A 13,559-nucleotide genomic window follows, 5' to 3' on the forward strand; every position below is an offset into this window, starting at 1 on the left:
AAGATATTCTGGAGGTTGTTGAAGAAACTTAGAAATGGAGGAAAGAGTGGTGCTGTAAAAGGAGTTAGAGATGATAAAGGTGACATGAAAACGGTAGAAAAAGATATCCTTGAAGTATGGAGTAATTATTTTGAAAAATTGCTAAATGAAACAAGCAATGATAGCACAGTGGTAAAAAAACACTCAACAGGCATACAGTCAGGAATACATATCCATACTTGAAGTCGATAAACCCATCAGAGGCTTGAAATGTGGAAAGGCAACAGGAGTAGATGATGTTCAACCAGAAATGCTGAAGTATGGTGCTATAAAAGTCTTACAGTTCAGAAGTCCTGGACAGAGGGATGAATTCCCGATGTTTGGAGTAAAGCTCTAATAGTACCCATATATAAAAAGAGAAATAAAACTGAATGTGAGAATTATAGAGGTATTTCTCTATAGAGTGTTCCTGGCAAGATCTATGCAAGTATACTTGACAAACGATTGATGAGAATTGTGGAAGAAAAGCTTGGTGAAGAACAGGTGGATTCAGGCCGAATAGAGGCTGTCAAGATCAGATCTTCACCTTTCTTAACACAAATAGTTAAGAAAGCATGGGAATATAACAAAGATCTTTATTAAAATTTTGTCGATCTGGAAAAGGCATATGACAAGGTGCCAAGAGAGAAGCTATTCAATACGCTAAAGTTATATGGTGTCAATGGGGCATTATATCAAACGATACTTAGTCTTTATTTGAGGTGTAAGTCAGCAGTTAGAATTGAAGGAAGTACAGGAAGGTGATTTAATGTTAAATCTGGTGTCAGACAAGGATGTACATTATCCCCTCTGTTATTCATTATCTGTATAGATCACATTATGAAGGAAAGTGGTATTAAGCATGATATCAAAATTGGAGATGTTAATGTCAGCTCTTTGCTTTATGCGAACGATGTTATACTTCTAAATAAATCAGCTAGAAGTTTGCAAGATTCCCTGACCAAATTGAATAACTGTTGTAATAGATATGGTATGAAGGTCAGCAATAAAAATACAAAGACAATGAAAATAGGTAGAAATGTTGAAAATGTCAACTGCTTTGTTAACGGAAAACCTGTGGAAGAAGTAAAACATTTCAGCTACTTAGGCACAATTTTTAGTGAAGATGGTAAATTAAATATGGAAATAGACAACAGAATCCACAAAGCTGGTATGGTAGGAAGTCAATTGAATAAATTCATATGGAATAAGAGAGAAATTAGTCGGAACACTAAATTAGCTATATACAGGACAGTGTTCAAACCAATTTTAACTTATGGATCTGAGAGCTGGGTCAGAAGTAAAACACTTGACCAAAGACTAGAGACCGCAGATATGAGAGTCCTGAGAAAGATTAGAGGCGTGAACAGATGGCATCAATGGCAATATCATATTAAAAAAGAGGTTATTAGAAAAGAACTTAACATTGTCAGCATCCAGGAATGCTTTAACAGTATGTTTAAGTGATCATACTAATCTCAGGTGGTATGGTCACTTAAACAGAATGGGCGAGGAAAGATTAGCAAAACAAGTGCTCTCTGCCAGGTTGGCAGGAAAACGACCTAGATGAAGACCAAGATATAGGTGGAGTCCATTTTAATAGCATTTTGCTATTAAAATGGACTGTTTGGAATGGCAAATTTTAATAATAACTCTAAATAACAAATTTCATGAAACCCCATCAGTTATCAGTATGAATCATTTTAACACCAAAATGGTCTATCTATAGCAAAGGAGAAATACGTGTGCCATACACGGTGTTCAAAAGCTAAGGATGGAAATATAGTTACACCCAGAGTTACGTAATATGCGACTTACTTAAATTCACAGTTGCCTAATAAACTACTAACGTATGAGCACGTGTGCAGCTTTGAGCCTTATTGCAGTACAGTAGTAGATGCCTCGCGGGGTTAGTTTAGTCACTTGTTTTCACTGCTACTTTTGTTGTTGTTGTTTTTTTTCTCTTAAAATGGAATGCAAATGCAAAACAAAGGTCTGCATAAAAGAAAAGTTGAAAATAATTCGTATCTATGAAGGCAGAAAATTCTATCAACAATAGCTCAGAAAATAAATCAACCTATTTTGACAATGAATGCAGTAGTGACCGATAAAGTTTGCATTGTTTAAGGCATGAAAGATGCGGTAGCATTGAAATGCACAATTATTACCAAGAAGAGGCTGGGCCTGATATCAGAGATGGAGGAATTGTTGCCTCACTGGATCATACTTTGATATTTACAGTATGTATATTATTCAAGTACAATTCATAAATTTTTTTGATAATTCAATTTTTTTTTAATCGCCCCAAAAATTGAAAATATCTGATTAATGGCAAAAAAATTAATATAAGATAGTGTATGAGTAGCCATTCAACATTTTATTGTATATATGTAATTTACAAATTAGAATTGCATAAAATTCGAGTTACATAAAGGTTTACAGAATGCATTATTTACGTGACTCGGGGTGTAACTGTGCATTTTTACCTGTATATGAAAATATTTTCATCACTACAGCAAAATATGGACATAAATTTATTGCCAGCCCATTAATAAATCATGTTACACAACAAATGTGTTATAAATTTCATACAAATTAAATTGCAATGCATTTTTGGCGAAAGTAACAAATTTCTGAGGACGTAATTAAGGAATTAACGTACAGTGCGTACAGAAAACTATGTGCAGAGACATTTCAGTATGGAATATGTCATCCTGAAACTGCAATACAGCTTGCTCTCAGAACATTCTGCCATGCTTAGTGCCAGGGGTGAATGCTGGTCTTGAAATTCACGCTTGCTCTTGTTATCATTCAGGGAGTGAGAGGTGTGATTGAAGTCTGATTAGCAGAATAATACTGACCAATTAAAACTATATATTTAGAAATGTATGTACATTTAATCATACAAATACAACATTTATTTTACAAATGATATTCAATCTTTTTCAATTTAGCTACTTGAATACAAATTCTACTCTGCACTTCTTCTTTATGAACTGGTCAATAACATCGTCATAAAATGATGGTTGTAACTTAATTTTCTAAAGCAACATGCACACTCGTAAAGGCTGGCTGATGCTCACTGCCTAGAGCTACGTTGACTGCCTATGGCCTGTGTTTAAACAACAGAGTGAGATGATGTGAAATGGCTATGTGCACGCATGAAATCACAGTGCTACTGCAAGGACCTGGAAGCTCCTACAACCGAGCAGGCCAAGGTAGCTTTGACTAGACAAGCAAGCATCAACCTTTGATACACAACGCAAAGCTCAATTATTGCAGTGCAAGCTTAAGACCTCTTCTATCTACAAAAAAATAAAAGCCTAAATGGAATGCTTATAAATGCATGCATTTATTAACAAATAAATATTACTTCTTTCTCAATTAATGAGCTTGCACAGCAAGCATGGAGAATTCACCCCTGCTTAGCACCAAGTGATTCAGGAGTTCTTGAGACAAACTAGTCTGCTCCTTCAGAGCAAGGATAAGGCCTTGTTTGTTTTATTGAGGAGAATTTTGAGCAGCAATATATCTTCCTGTTGTGTCCCAAACATGCTCTATCGGGTTGAGATCTGAGGAGCATTCTGGTCACTCAATTTGATTCATATCCTTGCTCTCCAGAAGTATCTCCACTGCTCTTGTACAATATGGAGCATTGTCATCCATAAAAAAAAATTCTTCACCTACAGCAGCACGGAACAATATTGTTCACTAGTCATCGTTCCTTTTTCCAGCATTTATAGCTTGGTGCGTCCGTTAAGCATAATGCTTCCCCACTCCATGACCCCAGCACTGCCATATCTATCCCTTTTGAGAACATTCTCGCAGTGGTAAGCAATACCACTTTCATGCCATATCAAGTGTCGTCTAGAATTGGAGGAAAGACTTCTGTAAAGAGTACATTAGCCCATTGGTGGCATGTCAGTTTTTATGGATACAGCACCACTGAAAATGTGCTCTACATTGAGCTGTGAATAAAGGGACTCAGACTATGGATATTCTGGTATAGGCCTGCTTTTTGCACATGTCATGCCACAGTTTGTTGAGATATCTGCATACCTGTGTTTGAATACAGCCGACTTGCAAGCTGACCTGCTGTGATGTGCCAATTACGTTTTGCTGTTATAACCAAAAATCTGTCTTCAAAGCTCCATTGTAGAACAAGGGCTACTTCTTAGCAAATTCATTGGTTTGAAATGCTGCTCAGAGCCTGAATACAACGTTATGTGAGATTCCAAACTCTATGACAATATCAATAAATCTGTTCCCTACTTCAAGCTTTCCAATAATTCTTCCCAGTGTGAAATCATCTAGATGTTGTCTTTGAGACATTACAAGACATCCAAGTTTGCATCTTCATTCCTTCATGAAAAAAGCTTCTACTTGACCTCTTTGCACACAATTCGAAAATTTGAATATGTACCTGCTTTCTATTTGAAATTGTCAGTTATACAAATTGCCACAAGCTGATCCGTCTGAATTTGCAGTTGTGATCTTCAGAAATAGTGTTCATCCTTCTGTTTTGGAACAGCAGTGTATAAAATCACAATTTCAATTTGTTATGTCTGTTGAACAACAACAGAATTATACTTGTGAGAAAATTTACCCATTAGCCTTAAACCAATAACTGCTTAAAAATTGAAACTTGCTATGCAGCATACCAACATGTCTAAGTTATTCTTATTATTACTGCAGGGCCTCCATTGAAGCCTTGTAGGCCTTACACCCACTCCTCTTAACCTTGAAATCATTTACACTCCAGCATTCACGATGTATTCCTCTCGTCAACCATTCTCCATGTAAGAAATTTACTTCACACACTTTTTCAGACATCTACACACAACTTCCAGGGATGGCCTCTCATTCTTCTCATCTTACCTTCCCCTTTTTGTTCTAATCCTTTTTATATTAATCTGATGAAATCCCTTAACTAACTTGAAGGTCTCTATCATATCACCTCTTTTCATCCTACCCACAAAATTCTGCAATTTACATTCCCTCAACTTCTCTGCATAACCAGCACCCCATAGTCCTGATATCACTTTGGTCATTCATCTCTAGATAATCTATAGTGTTTTCATGTCACAGAGAACTGGACAACCGGATATGCAGTCTTCACAACATTGCAATGTACCCTCGGAAATTTACTTCACTGCCTCCCATTTTCCCAAGATCCCGAATCTTATCCACTTCACTTCATTTGTCCAAGCAAAAAAAAAAGTCTATTCAAATCTTCCTATAGAAGAGAATTAATGTCAGCAATATTTCTAATATTCTATCTAACCATGCATCATCAGCAACTGTTTGAATATCTCAGGTCAATCCAAATGAAATATCATTGACAAATAAGTTAAACAGTAGGAGTCCCAAGAATAGAACCCTGAGGCATGACACTGGTCTTTCCTTTTTTTTTTTTTTTTTGAGACTGCTTCATCATACACAACTTGCTAGTAATGTTCAGAAAATCGATCTTTACTCACTCTAATTAGTTTTTATCCAAGCCCATATTCTGCAGTTGATACACCAACTTTTCATGTAGTAATCTATCAAATGCCTTTGCAAAGGCCAAGAATATTGCATACACTCATCCCTCAATTTACGTCCGTGATCCCATAATCCGTAATCCCAAGGGAATAAATAACATTTTAGACTGTATTTTCGAACAAGACTCAACTGAACATAAAGTAAAAATGTTTCTAGTTAGCAACAATTTAAGTGGCAACAAAGCATTCAGCGGCAACCTTCCTCGGTAGTAGGCAAATGGCACATATTTTTAACAGTTCCTCTGTTAGTTTGAGAAATAGTTATATGTGTATTTATCGTTAAATATTTCGCGACATTTTGTACAACATGGCCCACTACATGCCTAATCAAAAAACCAGTGAAGAATCACAGAAAAAGAGGGGAGCCATTGATCTTGAAACAAAGTTGCAAATTATAAAGCAACAGGAAGCTTGTAAGCCCCTCAGTGTGATCGCTTATGACTTCGAATGGTCTCATTCTACAGTGACAACCATTTTGTAAAATAAGGATAAATTCGTAGAGACTGTGAAAAGGATCTGCTTCCATTAAATCGACGATAGTGACGAAGCAACGACAAGGTCCTATTGGTGATATGGAAAAGCTACTTGTATCATGGATAGAAGACCTGAACCAAAAGCACATACTCCTTAGCACTAGGACCATAACTGCTAAGCCACTAAGTCTCTTCATGTTCAAGGAGGAAGCAGGTCCCGATTACGACTACAAGCCCAACACTTCTTCCGGTTGGTTCATGAGATTCAAGCAGCGTTTTGCGCCGCATAATGTGAAAATGTATGGTGAATCTGCAAGTGCCGATGAGGCTGCCAAGGAGTTTGTGGAGAAATTGGATAAAATTATTACAGAGGAAAAATATTTACCGTATTTTCCGGTGTATAAGACGCACTTTTTTACCTTGAAAATTCATCTTAAAAATGGGGTGTGTCTTATATAAGGTAAAGATTGTTTCCTCTTTTCAAAGTCATACGCACTCCCTTTTATGTTCCAAGATCTTTGTAGGCAGTTAATGGTGCAATCAAATTGATGCGTGACCTTCATGTGACTTCTAGCGCATCATTGGCTAAGAACTTGGTGTGGTCAGAAGGAGATTTTGTACAATTTGCGTAAAGAAAAGCATATGGAATGTGGAAAAATTGCGAAGTGGCCAGAACTAGAGACCGAAGTTTTGAAATGGGTGCAAGAAAATCGGCAAAATGGCATTGCCATTTCAACAAAAATGATTCGTACACATGCAGTCAAAGTAGCCTGTGAGCGTAACATTGAAGATTTTAAAGGTGGTGCATCATGGTGTTACCGTTTCATGAAATGCAGTGAACTTTATATGCTTAAAAAAACAAAAATCAGTCAAAAAATGCCAAAAGAATATGAAGACAAAATTATTTCTATATTATAAAAAATTAATGATGATAGAGAAGAGTCAGATGACAGTGATAAGGGTTTTGCAGGTTTCTGAAAGGTCAGTTTACTATTAAAAATTACCTATTATTTTATCCATTTTTTTTTTTTTTTAATCATACTTTAAAGTTTAGGTTTTTTCCAGAAAATTGTATTAAATTTCTTGGGTGCGTCTTATACACCAGAAAATACGGTAATATGGATGAGACCTCCTTGTTTTGGAAAAAAATGCTTGAGCAGACATTCATCCACAAAAAGCTAAAATCTATGCCTGGTTTCAAAGAAGCTCTTAAAGACCATATTACAATTCTGTTATGGGGTAATTTGGCTGGATATAAACTGAAACCATTTGTGATATGGCACAGCGAGAATCCACAAGCCTTTTAAAACATTAGGAAGCATACTCTTCCAGTTCATTATCGGAGCAATAAGAAGTCGTGGATGATTCAAAAATTGCTAGAGGATGCCTTAATCAACTGTTATGCGAATGAAATTGAAAGATATTGTGTGAAAGAAAATGTAGAATTAAAAATTTTATAAGTCTAGATAATGCTCCAGGTCATCCATGATCTTGGGGTGAAGATCACCAATCTTCACTGCAAGATCGAGGTCATGTTTCTCCATCCAAACACTTCTTCATTGATCCAACCAATGGATCAGGGGGTTCTAGTAGTGTTTAAGGTTTATTATCTATGGAGAACTTTTTCACAAGCCATTTCTGCTGATGAAGGAAATGATGAGACTCTCATGCAATTCTGGAAAGCATTCAATATTTATCATGCTATTAAAAATATTGCTGTGGCTTGGGATGAAGTGACCTTTCAATGTATGAGTGGCATATGGAAAAAGACAATAAAGTTTGTGCACGATTTTAGAAGTTTTGAAAAAATGAAGACCTTTATAAATTGAGTGAAGAAATAGTGGGCCTAGCAAACAATCTGAATCTCTAAGTGAATGATGACGATATAGTTCTACTCGTAGAAAGTGCTCCTGAAAAATTGACCAACAAAGAATTCATCGAACTGGAAGAACAGCATGTTGCAGAAGAGGAAGAAAGAGAAACAAGAAGAGGTAATTAAACAATTCACAGTGAAGGGTCTTGCAGAAATTTTCTCTGCAGTTAGCGATGTTCTCAAAATGGCTGAAGACATGGACCCCAATGTTGAACGCTACTTATTAGTAGAAAGGAAAGTACATGATGCGTTTGCTTGTTATAAACAATTTTATGATGAAAAGAAGAAGAGGAATAAGCAAAGCACATTGGACATTTTCATTAAAAAAACAAAGGTTACACCAGAAGAGCCATAGCCTGGTCCTTCTAATAGGAAAAGTAATGAAGATGTGATTGAAGAGGAAGATTTGGGTGATTATTCTCCTGCTTTGTGGTGGCAGTAACGCACATTAGTTTTATAAGATTTAGAAATTTAAATGACAGCATACTTATTATGGTAAGTCCCTAGCCCCTATAACTCTGTTGATTTAATGTATCGACTTATGTCCTGTTGGATGGAATGGAACCCCGATGTAAGTCAAGGGATGACTGTATATGAATCGCCCTTATCCAACACCATCATCATAAAATGAGCAGATTAGTAAAACAAGACCTGCCCTTAATAAACCCATGGTGACCATCACAGAGAATCCTATGGATATCAACCCAATCCTGTATTCTATTCCTAACCAGTTTCTCCAATACCTTCTCTACAACTGCAGGTTTAGAGACTGGTCTATAATTGCAATTATAGACCAGTTCTAAAAGGACTTCTGTCCTTTTAGAACCATGCCTGTGGAGTGGTACTATGTTACCTGAAAGGAAAATACTACCACTGAAATAAATACTGAAAATAACCTTTCCCACTTCATGACTTTCAGTAAATATATAGGTCAAGGACATAGCTAACTCTTTTGCACATTCCTTAAAAATATTTGATGTCATCCATTACACAGCTTAGCATCTAACTCAAGTAACACTTGCTACACCTGATTCTTTCACCTTTAATTCCTCTAATATTTGCCTCCCTTCTATGTTGTATAGCATAGATTGATAAGGTACTTATTAAATCACTCCACTTGTGTCATCATCGTACTTGCCACATAGCAGAAGAATTTGCAGGAACATGTCATTTTCAGTTTGATTTATTTTTTATACAAATGAAAAATGCTTAATTTTATTGTACTTTTTTCTGCTTTTTACCATTCTCGTCACCTTTCTGGCCTGTGATTTATAATCCTCATACATCTATTCACTACAAAACTGTCTTGTACCTCCTCCCTAACATCTTCTTTTCCAACACTGCTTGCTTAATTTCACTGTTCATCCATCTCACTCCTACTGTATTTATTCACTTAACTCTTGGTATGCAGTTATGCACTGCATGTGTTAGATACTGGCTTATCAATTCCATCTTTTCTGCACAACTCAAGCTCATCAACCCAACATATCGATGCTAGTTGACTAGGAGCTTCTCATAATCATGCACCTTATAATTCCATATATTTCCTTCTTGATAGTAATCTTTTCTGGTTTGATTACCTTCCAGTTCAATACCTCATGATCACTCTCACATTCAAAAACTGGAAGTGTTGATACCTCATGATGCTGCTTAAGGTATGTTATCCCTCAGAAACTCAACAAATTCACTCTCCTTGTTCCTATATACTATCTTCTCTTTCTGATCTGCATTCCTGTATTTAAAATCTCTCATTAGGATCACCATCCTTTTACATGTCCAACTAATTTGTCTAAACATTTCACAACAGTCAGTGCCACATGCCCTGGCAACACTTTCAAAATCTTCACTTATGCCACTATTTTCCATTTCTTCTCTTAAAGATCACAATTCCTCTGCTGCTATTAATGGCATCCTCCTTCGCTCTTCACCTTCCTATCCTTTTGGAAAAATCTCTTTCCCTCCATTACTATTCCTGACAGTTATGCTTAAGAAATTATAGTTTTGTTTTTTATCCTTTACATGAGCACAAGATGACTTCATATCAGACAATGCACAGTATACTTTATTACACACTATTCAGTATACTACAGTAGACATGTATGTTGCCATGAATTATGGCAAAGATCACTGTTTAGACTGGGTTGAACTTTTATTATTATTCAGAACCTTCATGGAGACACAAGACTTATTCTGGAAGTTCTGTCTAACACAACACGATCTATCATGTCACTCCTTAAACTCCACTGTTCATACTTTGACCATCCTATCAGGCAATGCATTTCACAATCCAGCCATTCTTCATGCGAAAAAGCCACTTCTCAGCCTATTGTTCACTACTTCCATTTGCAACTTCCAGGAATGGCCTTGTCATTGTTGCTTTCCCTTATTCTGCCACATGAAAGACCTCTACAGTGTCAACTTAGTAGCCGCCTCTCAACAGAATGTGTCAATCATATCACCTCTCATCTTCCATCCACTAAACTGTGCAGTCCACATGGCTTCAGTTTGTCCTCATAATTAACACTGTACAGTCCTGATATCCTTTTCAATCCTCTTCAAAGGCTAATTTATCCCATTCAAATCCCAGTGATTAGATCAACACAATAATCCAGATGCTGTCTGATTGGGCAATGGAATCACCACTCTTCTATCTTTGCTGGTCCATATTCTTCTCAGTATTACAGCAGTTCTCTGGGTTACCTTCACCACTTTTTGAAATATTTCTCTTAAACTTCAAATTTCACCAACAGAGTGTGCTGCCTCCTATAGTAGATCCCAAATTTCAAAACCTTCAATTTAGTTGCATTAAAATATCACAATTCATCTTCTCAGCCTATTCAAATCCTCCTGAAGGGCCACCACATTGGAGCTGTTACTAACTTCCTAGCTTTACCTCATCTACAAACAACCAAATATCCCCTCTGCAATCCACTGATGGTGAACCCCATAGAACCCCACCTCTGACCTTTTGCTGTCTTGGCACTGCTCCTGCTCCCAATAAAATGCAGTATATGCCTTTCCCTCATCGATTACTCATTTTACTTTAATTATAAAAGACAATCAGATTTCTAAACCAAGCCCCATTAACAAATCCATGCTGACCCTCAGAGGTAGCATTACTGTCATTTCCCTAGTGATGTATACAGTCTGTTATTTTGATTTCTCCAAAATTTTAAAAACTACAAAAGAAGTAGAGAATTGTCTTTTAGTTTGACACCTCCATTCTACCCTACACTTATGTAGTATCTCTCTCTTACCCTGCTTCCATTCCTTTTGCACCTTTTTTTGGTAGCCAGGCTCAGTTAGAAGCCAGATCAATTGAGCTGCTAGTTTCTTAGCACATTCTCTTAAACCATGTGATGAAATCCCATCCAGTTCCATTGCCTTATTGACATTCAGAGTATACAGTATTTAAAACACATTCCCTTCATGCACCTCTAAACTTTGAACCTTCCCCATCTCTCTCTCTCTGGTAATAAAAGCCTGCTTTTTCAGAATAAACTATCTCAATAAACCAATCATTAAACCCACTGTGTCATCTGCATCAGTGTCGCTTCACTTCCATTTTCATGTAACACTGTCATTCTTCTTATTATTATTGTTAAGAGAGACCTCCAGGAAATTAGGGATTCATCTGGGGGGTGAGGGGGGGGGCATATACTACTTGCACACAACATCCAACAGCAAGCCATTCCAATCAAGGACCGCTCTGAGAGAAAAATTGAGTTCTCATCCCCTTCATGATGTTCATTGTCAACTTCCAAGGATGCCCTCTCATCCTAACCTCACCCTCCATAAAATGAAAAATTCCACATACTGAAATCCTGTATGACCCTTCAGAAGTTTGTAAGTCTCAATCACATCACCACCTCTTTCTCCTGTTTGCTAGTATCTACAGTGTAAAAATTCTCAATCTGTCTTCATAATCATTATTCCATAATCCTGATATTATTTTTAATACTCTCCTTTGCACTCTTCCCACTGTATCAGAATCGCAACAGAAAAACAGACTAGACCTGTGCACAATAGTCCAAGTGAAGTCTTATAAAGAGGTAAAATGATTTCATTATCTTTGCATGTCATTTCAGCATTACAATTATCCTCTGAGTTGTAGTTGCAATCTTTGCTTTATGGCCCTTGAATTTCAACTTCTCATCTAATAAAACTCCAAGATCCCTAACCTGATCAGTTTCTTCTAGCATAATCCCACCATTTGGTGCTGGCATCAGAGGATCTGATGCCAGCACCAAATCCAGTTGTAAATAACACTAAATTAATTATCATATATCATATGATGTTTGTTTTTATTATTTAATTCATTCTTATTTTCAGTATAAGCTTACCTTAGAACAAGCAATATATGTTACTTTTTTGTTGTTTTGCAGATTCCTATTATTCCTCCTTTAGTGAAAAGTGAGCCTACAACTTCTCATTCAGTAACAAACACTATTCCACATATTGGAGTTACTCCAGTTGCCAAACCACCTCTTGTGAAGATGAAGAATGTTTCTCTTTTTAGAAGTAACACACAACCTAGTGAAAATCTCAGTTCATCTGTCAGTAGTTTTGATAATGAAGACAAAGTTCTTGATATTCAGGCTAGCTGTGATAGTCCTCGGACAGCATCCTCAAAGAGTAAGCCATTAAGTGAATCAGAAGTAAATGTTAATAAGATTACCATAACTAATGATCATTGTTATACATTGGATATTATTAATCAGTTGAAAGATATTAATAATATTGATCAGAAACAAAGATCTCAGAACAGTAGTACACATGTAACCAGTAAGGAATTATTGGATAGTCTGCTGCCTACAACCATTATGCAATGCCACAAGTCCGACTCTTTTGGAATATATGACATTTCTGGCCAAACAAAAGTAGAAAATTTAGGTGATAAAAATGTTCATAGGGAAGAGATAGCTTCATCTTCTGCTAAAGAAACTTCTAATAATCATGATCAGATTAACTTTACTGCAGGTAATCAGGGAGAATGCATAGATAATATTTCTAGCACTCAGCAGCATCATATTCACCACACAGATAAATTCTCTCATGGAACTAACATTAAACTTGATGTGAGTGAAGTTAAGGATGGCATATCTTCAGTTCAAATCATGGTGAATGATGCATGCAGCAAACATTCAAAAGCAGAACTACGACGGATGAAAGAATTTCTTTTGAACAGTTGCTTGGAAAGTTCGTAAGTAATTTACATTTCTCTGCAGTAATTTAATTGCAATATCAAATATTCTTTAGTGAATATATTTTAGCACTCTAGTTGAGACTTTTTTGTAATTTATTATAATGAATGTTTGCTCTGGTTAGAGTTGCTATATAAATATGACCACTTTACTTAGAAATGGCACTGACATCTGAAAAATGACATACTGTCATTCATTCTACAAAAAATTATTATTATTATATAGGGATCTCCATGGAGTCAAAAGACTCATTGTAGGAAGCTTACATCAACCATTATTCACATACTACCTGTCATAACTTTCCTTAAACTCAATAAATACTAGCTATAGCTCCCTTGGCTTTTCTCAAAACTTTTCCATCATCAGGTGTAACCCAAAGATAACATCTGTCGTCGATCGACCAGGCATGAAGCCAAATTGCTCCTTTGCAATCTCCACCTCCTTCCTC

The 13,559-nt window shown here is 36.4% G+C and overlaps 1 protein-coding gene across 3 annotated transcripts in view; it reads left to right on the top strand.

Moving 5' to 3' along the window:
- Positions 1–13,559, top strand: part of LOC150096456 (pleckstrin homology domain-containing family G member 5-like) — a 322,023-nt gene that overhangs the window by 272,753 nt on the left and 35,711 nt on the right. For all 3 annotated transcript variants that reach the window (XM_090408400.1, XM_090408402.1, XM_090408401.1), the window contains one exon: positions 12,293–13,110. In XM_090408400.1, the coding sequence (XP_090264526.1) occupies positions 12,293–13,110 (818 nt within the window). The remainder of the gene's footprint in view (positions 1–12,292; positions 13,111–13,559) is intronic.

The sequence above is a fragment of the Typopeltis vanoorti genome, chromosome 18 (genome assembly GCF_054136105.1).
Source record: "Typopeltis vanoorti isolate ZY-2024b chromosome 18, IOZ_Tvanoo_1.0, whole genome shotgun sequence".
NCBI classification, from domain to species: domain Eukaryota; kingdom Metazoa; phylum Arthropoda; class Arachnida; order Uropygi; family Thelyphonidae; genus Typopeltis; species Typopeltis vanoorti.